This window comes from Nerophis lumbriciformis, linkage group LG10 (genome assembly GCF_033978685.3).
Source record: "Nerophis lumbriciformis linkage group LG10, RoL_Nlum_v2.1, whole genome shotgun sequence".
Classification (NCBI taxonomy): domain Eukaryota; kingdom Metazoa; phylum Chordata; class Actinopteri; order Syngnathiformes; family Syngnathidae; genus Nerophis; species Nerophis lumbriciformis.
In genome coordinates this window covers 31,213,192-31,233,258 of record NC_084557.2, presented here as the reverse complement: position 1 = coordinate 31,233,258, position 20,067 = coordinate 31,213,192, and the positions used below count along the sequence as shown (strand labels likewise).

General features: G+C 39.9%; 1 protein-coding gene across 1 annotated transcript in view; it reads right to left on the bottom strand.

Moving 5' to 3' along the window:
- LOC133612437 (guanine nucleotide-binding protein G(o) subunit alpha) overlaps positions 1-20,067 on the bottom strand; it is a 230,521-nt gene that overhangs the window by 34,297 nt on the left and 176,157 nt on the right. The window contains exon 5 of the mRNA XM_061969849.2: positions 4,922-5,050. Within this exon, the coding sequence (XP_061825833.1) occupies positions 4,922-5,050 (129 nt within the window). The remainder of the gene's footprint in view (positions 1-4,921; positions 5,051-20,067) is intronic.

Genomic DNA, 20,067 nt, shown 5'->3' with positions numbered 1-20,067 from the left:
TAACAAAGACTTAATTTAGAGTTTTTTGGACACTAGGGGAACATATTCTAAGTAACAAAGACTTAATTTAGAGTTATTTGGTTAGAGTTAGGGTTAGAGGGTTAGGGTCAGGGTTAGAGGGTTAGGGTTATAATAAGGCCATGCCAAATAAGGCATTAATAAGTACTTAATAATGACTAGTTAAGAGTCAAAATGTTACTAATTTGCATGTTAATAAGCAACTAATTAATGGTGAATATGTTCCCCATACTAAAGTGTTACCATGTTTGTTTACTGGTGCACAAAATGAACCGTGCATGAACATCACCTTGTTCAAAGAACAAAACCAACACAGTGCATAAACTCACAACAAATTACACACCTGCAAATCAGTGTGACTTCTGCTGTTGCCGTATCCGTACTACGCCGATAGGGAAAAGTTTTTATTTACACAATGAGTCGGGTGTGTCTTCACCCCCGCCGAACCCCTGAGCCCGACTCACAGAACCCCTAGGGTTCGATCGAACCCAGGTTAAGAACCACTGCCTTAGATGAACATAATGGTAGGTATGCCGTATGTTACATTGAAGTGAGCTGAAAATATTTAGACATCTCAACAGAACACTCCTGGTACAGTACTAAGTCAATATTTACAGTGGTATTGAGTGAGTGTTGATGAATACACTAATCTTGAAACACCATTCATATACATTGTGTGTAAGTATTAAGTGCATTTATTCCATATTGCAAAAACTGCAATCCAAGCAAACATCAATAGCTGAAATTAAGGTACAATTATTATTATTAAAGGGGAACATTATCACAATTTCAGAAGGGTTAAAACCATTAAAAATCAGTTCCCAGTGACGTATTTTATTTTTCGAAGTTTTTTTCAAAATTTTACCCATCACGCAATATCCCTAAAAAAAGCTTCAAAGTGCCTGATTTTAACCATCGTTATATACACCCGTCCATTTTCCTGTGACGTCACATAGTGATGCCAATACAAACAAACATGGCGGATAGAACAGCAAGGAATAGCGACATTAGCTCGGATTCAAACTCGGATTTCAGCGGCTTAAGCGATTCAACAGATTACGCATGTATTGAAACGGATGGTTGTAGTGTGGAGGCAGATAGCGAAAACGAAATTGAAGAAGAAACTGAAGCTATTGAGCCATATCGGTTTGAACCGTATGCAAGCGAAACCGACGAAAACGACACGACAGCCAGCGACACGGGAGAAAGCGAGGACGAATTCGGCGATCGCCTTCTAACCAACGATTGGTATGTGTTTGTTTGGCATTAAAGGGAACTAACAACTATGAACTAAGTTTACAGCATATGAAATACATTTGGCAACAACATGCACTTTGAGAGTGCAGACAGCCCAGTTTTCATCAATTAATATATTCTGTAGACATACCCTCATCCGCTCTCTTTTCCTGGGGGTCTGGCGGCAAATTTCTTTGATTTTATCGTTGGAAATGCATCTGCTTTGAGTGTCGCAGGATATCCACACATTCTTGCCATCTCTGTCGTAGCATAGCTTTCGTCGGTAAAGTGTGCGGAACAAACGTCCAATTTTTTGCCACTTTCGCATCTTTGGGCCACTGGTGCAACTTGAATCCGTCCCTGTCCGTGTTGTTACACCCTCCGACAACACACCGACGAGGCATGAAGTCTCCAAGGTACGGGAAACAGTCGAAAAAACGGAAAATAACAGAGCTGATTTGACTCGGTGTTTGAGAAAATGGCGGATTGCTTCCCGATGTGACGTCACAATGTGACATCATTGCTCCGAGAGCGAATAATAGAAAGGCGTTTAATTCGCCAAAATTCACCCATTTAGAGTTCGGAAATCGGTTAAAAAAATATATGGTCTTTTTTCTGCAACATCAAGGTATATATTGACGCTTACATAGGTCTGGTGATAATGTTCCCCTTTAACTAACAGGACATTTTTCTTACAAAGTTAGACAAATGGGTTTATCTTAAAGGAAAACTGCACTTTTTTTTGGAATGTCACCCATCATCCACAATCTTTATGTGAGACAAGAACACACGTCTTTCCCTTTTCTGTGCATCCTAGATAGTAAAAGAAACTGCAAGCACCAGGCGGCTCACAATGCAGGTATTGGGGATTCTACTATTTTGTTTATAAAGCACTGTAGTAAAAACATTAAAAAAACACCAACAATGCTATAGCAACATTGTTGTTGTAAGAGATAACACAGAGGAACTACCGTATTTTTCGGACTATAAGTCGCTCCGGAGTATAAGTCGCACCGGCCGAAAATGCATAATAAAGAAGGAAAAAAACATATATAAGTCGCACTGGAGTATAAATTGCATTTTTGGGGGAAATGTATTTGATAAAACCCAACACCAAGAATAGACATTTGAAAGGCAATTTAAAATAAATAAAGAATAGTGAACAACAGGCTGAATAAGTGTACGTTATATGAGGCATAAATAACCAACTGAGAACGTGCCTGGTATGTTAACGTAACATATTATGGTAAGAGTCATTCAAATAACTATAACTTATAGAACATGCTATACGTTTACCAAACAATCTGTCACTCCTAATCGCTAAATCCCATGAAATCTTATACGTCTAGTCTCTTACATGAATGAGCTAAATAATATTATTTGATAATTTACGGTAATGTGTTAATAATTTCACACATAAGTCGCTCCTGAGTATAAGTCGCACCCCCGGCCAAACTATGAAAAAAACTGCGACTTATAGTCCGAAAAATACGGTACTTTACTGGTGTAGTGACACAGCACCTTGCTCACAGTGCCTCAGGCTACTATCGATATCCGAGAGGTATGCTAGCTCCTGTAAAGGACAAATGGCAGACAACGTGTGTGGCGTCATGTGGGAGACCGGTTTGATGATGTCAACGTTGTGAATTGATTGGCTCATGGTGGGGGTGGAAATATGGTATGGGCAGGCGTATGTTAGGGACAACGAACGCAAGTGCATTTTATTGGTGGCATTTTGAATGCACAGAAATACTGTGACCAGATCCTGAGGTCCATCCCAGCAGGCACAAGACATTTAAACAACATTGAGAACTTGTTGAATTAGGTCCTGACGTTGAACAACTCAAACATAATGTTGGAACAAAATGCTTTTTGGCAACCTTTAATCAGTGTTGGGTTCTGACCTTGATTTGACTAATGAATTTTGGTAATTTTCCATTCCACAATATAAATCCATTGTTTGACATCAACGTTGTCTCAATTTACAAATACAACTATTTTGCAAAGTTGTTTCGAAGTCACTTTTAAAGGACATGCATGTACTTTTGGATAATCAAAGTTGTATCAATGTCTTGTGCCTGCTGGGATTGTTGTGCCATTCACCCGAGACCATCACCTTATGTTGCCATATGACAATGCACGGCCCAATGTTGCAAGGATCTGTACACAATTCCTGGAAGCTGAAAACATCCCGGTTCTTGCATGGATAGCATACTCACCGGACATGTCAACCTGAGCATGTTTGGGATGCAGTGGATCGGCATATACGTCAGCGTGTTCCAGTTCCTACCAATATCCAGCTACTTGGCACAGCCATTAAAAAGGAGTTAACCAACATTCTACAGGCCACAATCAACAACCTGATGAACTCTATGCGAAGGAGAGTGGCCTTTTATGGTGGGCAGATTAAGGCACACCTGTGCAAAAATCATGCTGTTTAATCAGTATCTTGTTATGCCACACCTGTGAGGTGGGATGGATTATCTTGGCAAAGAAGAAATGCTCACTAACACAGATTTAGACAGGCGTAAAGCTGCTGCAAGAAAGGGAAAAACAGGAAGTGAAAAAACCCAAAATAAGAGCGCAAGACAGAAACTAAAACTACACCCAGAAAATTATCAAGAAACCCAAAATTAGGCACGGCGTGGTGTGACAAGCCGTGACAATTCCAAAATGGATGGATTTTTGTTCTTAACATTTACAGACAATAACCCATAATAACAATAAGAATTTTTTTTTTGCAATTTTATCATGAGTTTCAGAGTTTATTGTAAATATGCAAGATTATAGCCGAGGGCTAATTTCCATCTTTACTCCCTTCGGCAGGGTGGTGATTACATAGGATAGGATTAAAAATAAACACATAAAAGAATCACATAATTATTCACAGCATTTGCTCAATAGTATGTTGATGCAACTTTGGCAGCAATTAAAAGCTCAGGTCTTTTTGAAGACGATGCCACAACTTGGCACACCTATCTTTGGGCAGTTTCACCCATTTCTCTTTGCAGCACCTCTCAAGCTCCATCAGGTTGGATGGGAAGCATTGGTTTCCATCCAGGATATTTCTGTACATTGCTGCATTCATCTTAGTTTAGTCAGGGCGGTGACCAAGAACAGTACCATTTTAGTTATTTATGTATTTTATTTTATTGTATCTTATTGCGTTTTAGGGCGGATATATATATATATATATATATATATATATATATATATATATATATATATATATATATATATATATATATATATATATATATTTAAAGTGTCTATATTTTTAACAATTAGGATAATTATATCCAGACTCACTGTGAAGTGAATTATATTCATATAGCGCTTTTCTCTAGTGATTTAAAGTGCTTTTACATAGTGAAACCCAATATCTAAGTTACTTTAAACCAGTGTGGGTGGCACTGGGAGCAGGTGGGTAAAGTGTCTTGCCCAAGGACACAACGGAAGTGACTAGGATGGCGGAAGCGAGGATCGAATCTGGAACCCTCAAGTTGCTGGCACGGCCACTCTACCAACCGAGCTATACCGACCCACCATATAGAAAACAAAGTGTTGGTCTGTCTGAGAAATGTGTTAGCTGTTCAGGCTTGTCACTCACTCAGTCGCTGTGTTTGTGTGTTGTGTGCTGGGACTCACTAATCCCTACTACTTGTACCTAAAGTGGAGGTTCTTGAAGGTAAAGTGTGTCTCCACGATGCCTGTAGTCTTCACCCTGGTCCTCAGAATATCCTGCTCTGTTGGCTGGTAGTCTGTGGCACCAATCCGATCCAGGCTGTCAAGGTAGCTGCACAATACAGAATAGACAATTATTAGAAAGCAGTGTATGTCAAGTAAGCAAATTTGATTTATAGTAATCATTACTAAATCCCATCATAACTATGCACAACTTTTTTAAGGCTGTGTTCACACTTGTGGTTCGGCACTTTCGTTTGAATGTGAGTGCGCCCTAAATTGTTGGTGGAGCACCCCCTTATTTTTAACTTTTTCACACAACAGAGACATTGTTGTCCTCGGGTGAATGTATTTTCTCTTTAAAATGTAAATAAACTGGACCAAATGACTTCACTGATGTAGCTGTTGCTTACTTTCTGCAATGTAGAGCTCATTGAACTCCTCACAACACTGCACTGCATAAACAACATTGCTTTGCATGCTTCTCCAAATTCTGTCTTTGGGACAAAAACTTGGGTCACAAAATGAGATTTGATCAATTTCAATCCTAACCATAGCACATATCATCTTCACAGACCACAGCAAAGCCTCTCTCTGATCCTGACAGGTTTTTCCAGAAATATTTATGTTGTAATTTCTCTGAAACGACAAATAGTTAAGCAAGGAGATGGATGAGTTGTGAGAATGTACACACACACATACATCCACTGTAATTGCTGTGAAGCTTTTATTCATAGTTGACAGAGTGACTTACCGTCACAAGATAAAGGGTGGGGAATTGAATGATGAACAGGAAGTGGTTAGCCTGCACATACACTTCGGTGATAAGGTTTATTGATTATACAGAAGGAAATATGGTTTGGATTTCGAGCATCCTAAGAGCAGGAAGACGGAGCCAAACTGAATGAAAGAAAGGTCTAAAAGTGATATTTGTCAAAGATAAGGTCCTGATTTCATTCTGCACTAAACACACACTGTAAACCAACCCCATTTGTTGAACAAAAAAAGTCATAAATGCCACCTAAAGCTAACTGTTTTATTTGTATGCTTAAAAGTACATGACTGACAGTTCAATTACTGGTATGGTACATAGAAATCGCCTGGTGTGAAACTAACAATGCATACTACTTGACACTTGTTTTCTTGACTGTTCCCTACCTGCTTTTTATGTTGAAAGACAAAAATAACAACGAGCAAATTTGCACTGCTTTTTCAGACGTGTGACACATCACTTCAGTCCCTCCGTCCACGCTGCAATACACAAGCAAGGTGACACTTTGCTTTATTGAACTATAATACATAACGCCATCTGGAAGATGAACAACCTTAAATCAGTAAATTGCTGCAACATTCTAAAAAAGCTTGAATGTCAAACAATACATATTTTTTCAAACCAGATTATTTTTTTATTTCGATTAATCACGATTGATGATAGTAAAGTACTTGCTTGGACAACTTGAAAAAACCCCCCCTAATTTTCTGACAGAAATGCAATTTTAAACTTTATTGTAAGAATGTCATACATTAAGGGTGCCCACACGAGGTGATTTAAATCATCTTCATACATACATACATACATATATATATATATATATATATATATATATATACAGGTATATATATATATATATATATATATATATATATATATATATATATATATATATATATATATATATATATATATATATGTACTGTATATACCGTATTTTTCGGACTATAAGTCGCAGTTTTTTTAATAGTTTGGCCGGGGGTGCGACTTATACTCAGGAGCGACTTATGTGTGAAATTATTAACACATTACCGTAAAATATCAAATAATATTATTTAGCTCATTCACGTAAGAGACTAGACGTATGAGATTTCATCGGATTTAGCGATTAGGAGTGACAGATTGTTTGGTAAACGTATAGCATGTTCTATATGTTATAGTTATTTGAATGACTCTTACCGTAATATGTTACGTTAACATACAAGTCACCTTCTCAGTTGGTTATTTATGCGTCATATTACGTACACTTATTCAGCCTGTTGTTCACTATTCTTTATTTAAGCATGTTTAAGATTCCTTTCTTTCATGAAGAGAAGAATATAAGTGCATTATTATCTAATTCTGATGACTTGCATTTATTGGAATCAGACAGGATTCATAGTAGTGCTGATAACTTCCACATTTTTGAATTGTACATTGTGGAGGATAGAAAAGTCCTACTTTCTGTTCAATACCACATGAAAGTGGTTGGTTTTGGCATCTTATTTGTCCAGCTTCAATACTCGTTTTTATACACTTTTCTAGAAATACACTGAAGGCAAACTCCATAGCTTGTTAGCTTATGTGCACTAACTTTCTGAGACTCTTATTTTGTTAGCACGGGTAGGATGGAGCAGCACTTTTATTGTGAAGACAGAAACTGTGCGGTCGATCTTTAGGCTTTTGACGGCAGGTACAGCGAGAGAGTCTGTTGAAATAAAAAGTGTTTCTCGCCTTATAGCCGGTCGTTCTTTTCTTAATACTGAGCTTGCAGCAGCCAGCATCAATCAAGTGACAAAAGTGACGTCATTGTGAAGATTAATGATTACTAATTTTTAGGTTTATTTTTTTTACTGCCTGGCTGGTGATCGACTGACACACCCTCTGCGATCGACCGGTAGTTTGCAATTGACCTAATGGGCACCTCTGTCATACACAAACTCACATTTTTATTTTTTTACTTGAATTTACATCGTTTATTTTTTCAACACTTGGTAACAGTTTTATCTAAAGTCCAGTTAGGGTGTGTTTTGGAGTGCAATTTGCTAGCAAACCAAAAAGTCAGAGTCTCCTTACTCATCTTCGCACTGACGTATGCATTGTCCTGATCATTGACCAAACAGGATAAGGTAAAGGAGCATATCCAGTCACAATGTACTGTGTGATTAATCCGCGCTAATATATGACTGATGCGAAAAAATGTTGTGATTAATCACATGCGTTAACGCGTTACTGTAACTAGTTGCAATTACTGTTAAGTGTCAAGTGTGGGGTTTTTAGTCAAATTATTTGTGTAGCTTAATGATGCAAAGTTCTCTGACAGACTTGGATTTATGACCTTCGGCGTGGGAAGAGAGTGTGTTATGTCCTCTGAAAGTGTCATATCATGCCTTGGCGGTGTAAACAGTATCATAAGGCAGCCAGTTAGAATGGTTTGCTGTGAACTGATAACGATGCACGTGTGTGTCGGCAGTATCGGAGAAGTGGACAGATGTCATAATACTTTGAATATTTAAATATCATACCACAGATGATTCCGTGTCCTCTCTTCAGCACCCTGCATTATTGTTGTTAAATATGTCAACTACTTTAAAAAAAGTACCATCTGTTGGACTAAAGAGCACAAGTGAGGCTGGTCTACATGTGGGTGTCACAGCCAAATGAATGAAAATCAATACGGAAGTGTTACAGGGAAGACATGATTTAGCAATGACAATAACTCATGGTCACCAAATTCTAATGACAGGTGGTCCTCAGGTTATGGACTTTCATTCCTTTGCCACCAATGTTCCCTCTAATTTTTCATGTGTGTGAGCAAACGCAAAAACTCCCTGAGCATTCAGTGGAGCCCATGTGAGCAACATCAGACGTGCACACTGTGGCTACACCAGCAGCACACTTGTCCCAAACCTGACCAAATAACAAGTTCAATCTCCATCCATCAATCCATTTTCTACCGCTTGTCCCTTTCGGGGTCGCTGAAGCCTATCTCAGCTGCATTCGGGCGGAAGGCGGAGTACACCCTGGACAAGTCCCCACCTCATCGCAGGGCCAACACAGATAGACAGACAACATTCTCTTATTATTATAAGCAAATGACAGCAGTCATTTCCATTTTTAATATAAGTGTTTAGGCCCACTTACAATGACAATAACAAAAAATATTGTTTTTCATGAACTGTGTATTTGTATTGTTTGTCTGGTTGGAGGTCCTGCTTTGGAAATAACTTGTACCCCTTTCAGACATTGCATTTAGTTCCCATTAAAACATTCACATGTTGCACAATGAGATGTAAGTAGGGGATCATGTGTACATTCCTGCAACTTCCTGTTTGTAAAAAATATATTTTTATTAGTATTTATTTAATATACCAACAGCATTTCATGATTAATATTTATAAATTAAGATTCCTAATAAATGACACTAGAATAAGCACACATTTGATTGGTAAATCATAGTGTAACGACCTGGAATGACACTTTATGTGTGGTGTTGCAGTTGTCCGACTTTTTGTGTGGCTGTAAACGCATCACTGGCTAAGGGCCATATGTGCATGTGTTGGCGCAAGTGAGAAAGAGTGAGCGGCTGCTGATATAACAAAGTTACTTTTGGTCTGGTTTGTACTGCAGAAAATGACCACTTTTGCTAGATATCATTTTTTTTACTAATGTTTTGGTGATGTGTTTATGGCCGACAATAAAGAGTTTTGCTCAGTAAAGTGATCGATGGAATTCATGTCCTCAAAGCGTCTCGACAGACGACAATATTTGAACATTGATGACGAAAACTGTTTTCTCTGTCGCGTCCGTGTGTCGAAAATTGTTATGCGCTTATTTTTTTATTTGATTTTGTGCGTGGCATAGATTTGCCGTGCGCAGAGGACGCTTGAGCAGTGCGCAATTGCACAGATGCACACCTTAGAGGGAACGTTGGTTGCCACGACTATAAGTTTGTTTAGTGCAAGTCGGACCTTAAACCTACATTCTACCTAAATGAACAGCTATATAAATAAGACTGTACACAGAACACATGTAGGACATACAGCAATAAAAATATAAAATACAATAATGAGATGAAACAGTACTAAAAATGAAAACAACTCCTAAATTTAATGCCTGTGGTTGTCTTGCACACTGGAAAGAGAGGGAGAGGCAGCCTTGTCCGAGGGAAAAGTCTCAAGAATGAGACCACTATGCTGCTTAGTTGTCACTGTCCATTTCATAGGAGAAGATGAATTAATATGTATAAAGATACAATCTGTATCCTTGGTGATGGACACAGTATTTGAGCGGCTTGGATCGGGTATGCAGCCAATGTTGATTTTTTCACTTTTACACCGACTAGTTTACGCTGGCTGATTTCACTCTTTATTGTCTTTTTCTTTTACGCAGCGCCTCCAAAAGAATCCGCCTCATGCTTGGGTGACATAAAGGAGTTTAAAGTCAAAGAGTTAACTAAAAAGAACAAAAGTGACGGCTTTTGCGATTACGTATGACGTGTTACTCTGCATGCATATTCTTCTGTTACTCTTATGTAACTACTGTCGTTTTCTTTATTTAATGTCATAAAAGGAGTCTAATATACCTCATGTATATGAAATACAATACAGTGTTCCCTCAAATATTGTAGGAGTTCTGTTTCAGACCCACCTGTGATGAATGAATTCCCACAGAGTAGGATTTGTATGAATTTTAATGTTTATATATATTTTAAGGCTTTTTAATGCTTGGGATCAATACTAGAAGCTTTAGAAGGTGCAGAATGTCACAAAAAAAGCAACAGAGCATCACTACTAACGAAGAAGACTGGCCCCGTTTACACCAGACACCAAATCTGATTTTTTTTGCCCTCAAGTGACACAATCGGGTATTTTTTCATGTGTAGTAAATGCTCCTAAGTGATTAAAATCTGATCTTTTTGCATCAGATTTGGGCCACATCAAGAGGTATTCCAAATACGTTTGGAATCTGATATTTTCCAATGTGACCAGTTTGCGACTTTTACGTCATCTTTGGTCAAGCTACGTCATCCGTGTGCGCAGGAAAAGACCAAAAGAAAATCACTTTCCATTTTGCATTTCTCTTCTTCTTCCTCCAGCAGTTAATTTTGGTCCTTGTACGTCACGGCGATTTGTTTTTCGTTTAGAATAGAAAAATCATTTTACAAACGTACATTAAAATGAATTTTCCCTGTTTTTTGGTTTGATAATAAAAAAACGGAAAAATCGATCGTTATCCATGATCAATTATCCGTAATTTGATTTAATTGAAAATTGAAAATAGGAATACAAAAAAAAACAGATTGGAAAACTCTGTTCTCAATTGTCTGTTCAAAGTTTGGACATATGGGTAGATTGTATATGCGCAGTGTCTCTCGTATTCTCGTCTGTGAGTGACCAGAGATGACAACAACAGAAGAAAACGACGATGAAGAACGGCGTCGTCAAAATAAATGTGTTTCTTCTTCTTCTGTTGTTGTTACGGGGCAGTTGTCGATCCGGTTAACTTCTTTTTTGTTTTCACTTATCAAACTCTGCATGCCTGATTTATACTGGAGTCTGATAAATATCACATTTTACTTGTAATCTTAACAGTCAGCTGGAAAAAAATCTGATTTCCAAAAAAATCTGATTTGGTCCACTTTGGCCTGCAGTGTAAACATAGTCACTAATGCAATAGTCACTGAGCCAATCAGATTTCAAGATTGAACAAAGTGCTCCGTAGGGATGAAGCTATCATTGGTCATAACTTCATTCATTCATTCCTGACAGTAGCTTCAGTACACTACCAACAATAGCTCCTTTTAAAATGTGCTCCATTAATATACAAACCCAATTTCCATATGAGTTGGGAAATTGTGTTAGATGTAAATATAAACGGAATACAATGATTTGTAAATCATTTTCAACCCATATTCAACTGCATATGCTACAAAGACAACATATTTGATGTTCAAACTGATAAACATTTATTTTTTTTGCAAATAATCATTAACTTTAGAGTTTGATGCCAGCAACACATGACAAAGAAGTTGGGAAAGGTGGCAATAAATACTGATAAAGTTGAGGAATGCTCATCAAACACTTATTTGGAACATCCCACAGGCAAATTGGGAACAGGTGGGTGCCATGATTGGGTATAAAAGTAGATTCCATGAAATGCTCAGTCATTCACAAACAAGAATGGGGCGAGGGTCACCACTTTGTCAACAAATGCGTGAGCAAATTGTTGAACAGTTTAAGAAAAACCTTTCTCAACCAGCTATTGCAAGGAATTTAGGGATTTCACCATCTATGGTCCGTAATATCATCAACGGGTTCAGAGAATCTGGAGAAATCACTGCATGTAAGCAGCTAAGCCCGTGACCTTCTATCCCTCAGGCTGTACTGCATCAACAAGCGACATCAGTGTGTAAAGGATATCACCACATGGGCTCAGGAACACTTCAGAAACCCACTGTCGGTAACTACAGTTGGTCGCTACATCTGTAAGTGCAAGTTAAAACTCTCCTATGCAAGGCGAAAACCATTTATCAACAACACCCAGAAACGCCGTCGGCTTTGCTGGGCTTGAGCTCATCTAAGATGGACTAATACAAAGTGGAAAAGTGTTCTGTGGTCTGACGAGCCCACATTTCAAATTGTTTTTGGAAACTGTGGACGTCTTGTCCTCCGGACCAAAGAGGAGAAGAACCATCCGGATTGTTATAGGCGCAAAGTTGAAAAACCAGCATCTGTGATGGTATGGGGGTGTATTAGTGCCCAAGACATGGGTAACTTACACATCTGTGAAGGCACCATTAATGCTGAAAGGCACATACAGGTTTTGGAGCAACATATGTTGCCATCCAAGCAACGTTACCATGGACGCCCCTGCTTATTTCAGCAAGACAATGCCAAGCCATGTGTTACATCAACGTGGCTTCATAGTAAAAGAGTGCGGGTACTAGACTGGCCTGCCTGTAGTCCAGACCTGTCTCCCATTGAAAAGGTGTGGCGCATTATGAAGCCTAAAATACCACAACAGAGACCCCCGGACTGTTGAACAACTTAAGCTGTACATCAAGCAAGAATGGGAAAGAATTCCACCTGAGAAGCTTAAAAAATGTGTCTCCTCAGTTCCCAAACGTTTAATGAGTGTTGTTAAAAGGAAAGGCCATGTAACACAGTGGTGAACATGCCTTTTCCCAACTACTTTGGCACGTGTTGCAGCCATGAAATTCAAAGTTAATTATTATTTGCAAAAAAAAAAAAAAGTTTATGAGTTTGAACATCAAATATATTGTCTTTGTAGTGCATTAGATTAAATATGGGTTGAAAAGGATTTGCAAATCATTGTATTCCGTTTATATTTACATCTAACACAATTTCCCAACTCATATGGAAACAGGGTTTGTAAGTTATTTCAGCATACTGAACAAAGTTCAACTGTGCTGTCAAGGACTGTCAACATGTTTTATAGTTAAAACGTGATTCATCACGTGTGGGACTATATGATGTTCTCTTTAATTCAAATACATATTGTTTTGCTTTATGATAATGCAGGAGTGGACAGTTATGTGCGTTGTAAACAAGTTGTGCATTATATTAAATCAGCCAGAAGCATAACACATGATGTCCAGGATGTTCTCCAAAATAGTGCACTGGCTTATCAGGCCATATCAACAAAATACCTCCAAAAGCCAAACAAATAAATAAACACAAGTAAACACCACCCATTTCAAGCAGGTCAACACAAAATAATTCAAAGTACAAATTTACATTTAGGAAGCCTCTCATCCCTCACATGGGAAAGGAAAAGGCGAACATAATGTAATCTTATTTAAACTCACAGAAAACTATACACTCGGGGCTTGATCTAATAAAATTTTGCATGTATTAGCGCAAGTGCGAACTTGATAGCACACCCAAAACTGATTAACTAAACCCGTGCGCCGAGGACTGTTTATCCTTTAAATGAGCAAAAAAGCGAGCACAATCCATTTAGCCTGTTTGCCTTCATGTATATGAAGAATATATACTGATTATTAGAACAGCCACAATACTGGAAGGAGGAGATGCAAATGTAATCATTTAGTTTTCGCAATGCAAACTGGCAGCGATGTGCACAAATTAACATACTTTCTGTACTGTCAGAAATAAAAATACAGTTTTAGACATGTAGTCTAACCAGCGATGCCATTTTATAGCTGCTGGATGATTTAATGGGCTGATTTGGAGCCAGCAGACACCAAAACAAATCATGTGATTCGTTTTGAGTCTGCTGGCGTTATGTTTAGGGCTCGAGCAGCGGAGCATGCCCCACAGGGGCAATGCAGAGCACGGCAAAGGCCTTATTGAAATTGCTGTGTTGTTTTTTTCGATACGTTTGGACGCCTTTATGAGGCCCTCAACATGCATGAAAAGTCCCCATATTTTGCAGGTGCATCAGGTATTGCGATTTTATACTTTGATGGTCCCAAAAATGAAATTTAAAAATTGTCTATAGAGCGTTTTCTATTCGGGCTCCAGTACTATGGAATGCCCTCCCGGTAACAGTTAGAGATGCCACCTCAGTAGAAGCATTTAAGTCCCATCTTAAAACTCATTTGTATACTCTAGCCTTTAAATAGTCCCCCTTTTTTAGACCAGTTGATCTGCCGTTTCTTTTCTTTTCTCCTCTGCTCCCCTCTCCTTTGTGGAAGGGGAGACACACAGGTCCGGTGGCCATGGATGAAGTGCTGGCTGTCCAGAGTCGGGACCCGGGGTGGACCGCTCGCCTGTGCATCGGTTAGGAACATCTCTGCGCTGCTGACCCGTCTCCGCTCGGGATGGTTTCCTGCTGACCCCACTATGGACTGGACTCTTACTATTATGTTGGATCCACTATGGACTGGACTCTCACAATATTATGTCAGACCCACTCGACATCCATTGCATTCGGTCTCCCCTAGAGGGGGGGGGGGGTTACCCACATATGCGGTCCTCTTTAAAATGTCTCATAGTCATTCACATTGACGTACCACTGGGGTGAGTTTTTCCTTGCCCTTATGTGGGCTCTGTACCGAGGATGTCGTTGTGGCTTGTGCAGCCCTTTGAGACACTTGTGATTTGGGCGTGGCATGGCGGCAAACTTTGATCTGATGGCTTGCCAATGAACACAAAGCGTTACCAAGATAAGATCGCGATCATAATTGTTACAAATGATGATGTAGACGCACTCAAGTGCCGTATGGGTCAGTACATAGTCGTATACATTCATAGTGGGTGGAGCTGGCCGGTGAATACCGCTTCACAGCATCTCTAATCAAACTGCTATTACATCACTATAGATGATCGGACTATACGATTATACTGATGGCTAATGATAAATTGTGAATAAATATTATCTATGACATAGGAAGTAGGCATAGCATGGCGCCAAACTGTGATCTGATGGTTTGCCACAAAACACGAAACGCCTCCCAAATTAAAATTTTGATTATGATTGGTATAAATGATGATGATGTCAGCCTGGAGTGCCCTAGGGGTCAGTACTTTTACATACCTCTTCGTAGTGAAAACTGCACCTCACCATTCTCTTTATATGTTCGGATCTTCCTCCAAACTGACATGAGGCTCTAAGGTTGGGTTCGATCATGCCTATACGATATCGACACTATCATTGCCCCCTTGTGGTAAAAAGTTAAAACATTCATAACGTCCTTCCATATGCTCCGATCACACAGAAATGTTGATGGTGGATCATGGTATTGTTTGGGATGCAACTACATCATTGCAGTGTCACCAAAATGGCCACCTTGTGGTGAAACATTATAACATATTAACTTGCTTACACATGCTCCGATCTTCCTGAAATTTTTGATGGGGGATTGAAGTATTGGGTAGTATGCAAGTGCATTACTGCAGTGGCGTCATTATCGCCCCATTGTGGTGGACAATTATAACAGTAATAACTTCCTGACACATGCTCTAATATTCCCGAAATTTTAATGGTGAATTATGGTATTGGGTGCGATGTGACGGCATCATTGTAGTGGCGCCAATATCGTTTCCTTGTGGTAGACAATTACAGTCATAACTTCCTTACACGTGCGCCGATCTTCCTGAAACTTTTAGTGGTGGGTCAGGGCGTTAGGAAGACGTGACCGCAAACGTCATGCATGCCGACCGACTGGCTGCTCACAGCTTTGTAGTTTTTTTATAGGGGAGCTGTATTAATATATATCTAGCTTAAAAAGCATCTTCTTTTCTTAATCATTCCAGTGCACCATTGAAGTTATTCGCAAAATGTTGAAAGAGCCATATTGGACCAAAAATACAAAAACAAATCTGTCTGGAGCCGCAAAAAATTAAAAGCCATATTACATACAGATAGTGTGTCATGAGATATAAATTGAATTAAGAGGACTTAAAGGAAACTAAATGACCTCAAATATACCTACAAATGAGGCATAATGATGCAATATGTACATATAGCTAGCCTAAGTAACATGTTAGCATCGATTAGCTTGCAGTCATGCAGTGACCAAATATGTCTGATTAGCACTCCACACAAGTCAATAACATCAACGATCACCTTTGTGCATTCATGCACAACGTTACAAGTTTGGTGGACAAAATGGCATAAAACACGTCCCCGAAAGTCGGAGAAAGTTATACATGTAAACAAACTACGGTGAGTTCAAGGACCGCCAAAATTAGTAGGACAAAACGGCGCTCGCCAAATACTCGAATCAGTGAAGCATGTTTAATATAAACAGTGTGCTTTATAACAATTAGGGAGGTTTGTGTCATGTTTGTCCTCCTACAGAAACCATATTAAAACAAAAAATATATTTTTTTCCCCCTCATCTTTTTCCATTTTTCATACATTTTTGAAAAAGCTCCAGTGAGCCACCAGGGCGGCGCTAAAGAGCCGCGGGTTGCCGACCCCTGGTCTAGCAGATGATCCCTTTTTAAAAAAAAAAAAGGGTTCCGTTTTTTAAGTTCACACTGGAGGAATGCTTCGAATAGCCCAGAAAATGTGTCTCAGATCATATTTGTGTGTTGCATCTTCCACATTGTAGCAAAATGCCACAGATTGGAGCATGTGGATGGAAATGAATGTTTCCATGGTGACGGCTGGTAGTACACAAACAATCCTCCTTTAAATAGGGCGATCTGCATCACTTTTGCACTTGTTATTAATTGTGCATGGATTCTTAGTGAATCACCTGCAACACGTCCACCAATAGTATGTGCAATTTCTTTGTGTGCACACGGAAATTTGCACTTGTTATTTGGATCTTAGTAGATTAGGCTCCTGAAGTTCTGTCCTCTGGTCCAGACAAAAAAAATACTGACAATTATTTTGTTTGTTTAGCATTTACAGAGGCATTTTGTTAGACCAAAGTTTGTGCAGTAAAAAAAACAAGGACATGACTGGGCATTTTTTGTGACACTGTGTTGAAACTCAAATATTCCAAACAAAAATGAGGTCTAGCGGGTTAAATAGGATCACTATTATATTGTGTGCTATTTTTGCCAGCTCAGGTTGCCAATACAAGCTTCTAAACCATATCCATAAAGAGAGCTGTGGCGGGAGGCCGCCTGCCAGTACGTGCGTACGTGCAGACGCTCTCACATAGAGATGGGGAGAGAAGTGAGAGCGGGCTCAGAGAGAGTGCTTTCGACTAATTTTCTCTTTCCTCTGCATGCTCTTTGCTGTACTTTTAATTGCTGCTCACGGTCTGTGTAGCATTCACATGTGAGCTATGGAAATGAACCAGTTCACTGCAACAGACCGAGATTCAATCTGGTCTTTCAGGTCACGACAACTCAGTTCTTGCCAATTGAACCCTCTAGATTAGGGGTCTCAAACTCAATTTACCTGGGGGCCACTGGATGCAGAAACTGGGTGAGGCTGGTCTGCAACAAAAGATTTCTTAAAAAAATCTAACATGCACTTTTAATGAATTCACCTTCTTTGAATGGCTATCCCGCCCTAGCAACATACTTTCCGGGAGACTTCCGAATTTCAGTGCCCCTCCCGACAATCTCCCGGGGCAACCATTCCCCCGAATTTGTCCCGATTTTCACCCGGACAATAATATTAAGGGCGTTCCGTGATAGCACTGCCTTTAACGTCCACTACAACCTGTCGTTGCGTCCACTTTTCCACCATACAAACAGCGTGCCGGCCCAGTCACATGTTGTATGAGGCTTCTGCAGACACACGTAAGTGACTGCAAGACATACTTGATCAACAGCCATACATGTCACACTGAGGGTGGCCGTATAAACAACTTTATCACTATTACAAATATGCGCCACACTGTGAACCCACACCAAACAAGAATGACAAACACATTTCGAAGGAACATCCGCACCGTAAGACAACATAAACACAACATAAACACAACAGAACAAATACCCAGAACACCTTGCAGCCCTAACTCTTCCGGGCTGCAATATACACCCCCGCTACCACCAAACCCCGCCCCCCCCCCGACCCCGCCCACCTCAACCGGATGGGGGAGGGGGGGTTGATGTGTGGGGGTGCAGGGTTGGGGGGCGGGGTTTGGTGGTAGCTGGGGTGTATATTGCAGCCCGGAAGAGTTAGGGCTGCATGGGATTCTGGGTATTTGTTCTGTTGTGTTTATGTTGTGTTACGGTGCGGATGTTCTCCCCAAATGTGTTTGTCATTCTTGTTTGGTGTGGGTTAACAGTGTGGCGCATATTTGTAACAGTGTTAAACTTGTTTATATGGCCACCCTCAGTGTGACCTGTATGGCTGTTGATCAAGTATGCCTTGCAGTCACTTACGTGTGTGTGTACAGAAGCCAAATACAACATGTGACTGGGCTGCCACGCTGTTTGTACACGTTGTAGAGGGCGCTAAAGGCAGTGACATCACGGCACGCCCTTAATATTGTTGTTTAGGTGAAGACATTCGAGAGAATGGTTGCCCTGAAATTCGGGAGTCTCCCGGAAAAATCGGGAGGGTTGGCAAGTATGACGCTGTCAAGCGCCATTCATATAAAACTACTAACATTACATTTTCATATTAAGGTGCGGGCCGCAAAATAACGTCTCGCGGGCCGCAATTGGCCCGTGGGCTGCATGTCTGAGACCTCTGCTCTAGATATAATGTAACTTACCATTCATAAGACCCTTTTTGTATTTGAGTACAAAATTGCGCTTGTGTAAGTAGCACGCCAATATGGCTTGAGGTATTGTTTCTGTCACTTGTCACCAATAAAGTCAACTCTACTGTAGAGTACTGTATAATTAAAGACTGCTGCTGGACATTCGTGCCTGTGCCATGACCTCAGAAGTTTATTCGTGATGGACTGACAAACGGTTTTCCATCTTGCTCCTGTCAGACATCCTGGCACAACTTGCTAATTGTTTAGTTTAGTTTATTTCCAACATTCTTAATGTTCATGTTTACACTTCTACCATTGATCATGTCTGAAAAAAAGCGGATGGTTATTCAATTCTACGCCTTCTCTGTGTCTCAGCAGCTTTTTATAGTCTGTTCACTTCCTGTGTTTAACATGTACCAGACCACACTTTCCTTGTCGGGAGTAAAGAAGGATAAAAAACATTGACAGTAGTTTTCAAATGTAAAACACATCCTACTGGTTCCAGTTCTATGTATTTGAGATAAGTGATCGTGTCAGCTTTGGAGGTTTTAGCTTATCATCTGCTACTTTCACACACGCAGTGCCTTAAGGTTCCAATCTGGGGCCCATTTTATTTTATTTCTACATGCACCCCATGGATGTTGATTTTTTTTTTCAGATGACCCCCAAATCTTTAAACTTTGTTCAAAGCTTGCATGTGTTTTGCTTTATCTTCAGCAATTTATGTCATTTTAGCAATACTAATCCCAAAAGAAGGACTATTCTCACAAAGGTGTGTTCAAAATGAAGGTAGAAATGCTGATTATCGGTCCTGCTAGACACCGACACCTATTTAATAATACCATCTTAACATTTGACAACCAAACAATTACACAAGGCGACTCGGTAAAGAATCTGGGTATTACCTTCGACCCAACTCTCTCGTTTGAGTCACACATTAAGGGGTGGACCACTCATCTGTGCATCAGTTGGGGACGTCTCTGCGCTACTGACTTGTCTCCACTCAAGATGATCCCCTGCTGGCCCCACTATGGACTGGACTCTCACACTATTAACTAGATCCACTTGACGTCCATTGCACCGGTCGCCCGGGGGAAGGGGGGTCCCCACATCTGCGGTCCCATTCAAGGTTTCTCATTGTATCCCATTGGGTTGAGTTTTTTCTTGCCCTGATGTGGGATCTGAGCCGAGGATGTCGTTGTGGCTTGTGCAGCCCTTTGAGACACTTGTGATTTAGGGCTATATAAATAAACTTTGATTGATTGATTGG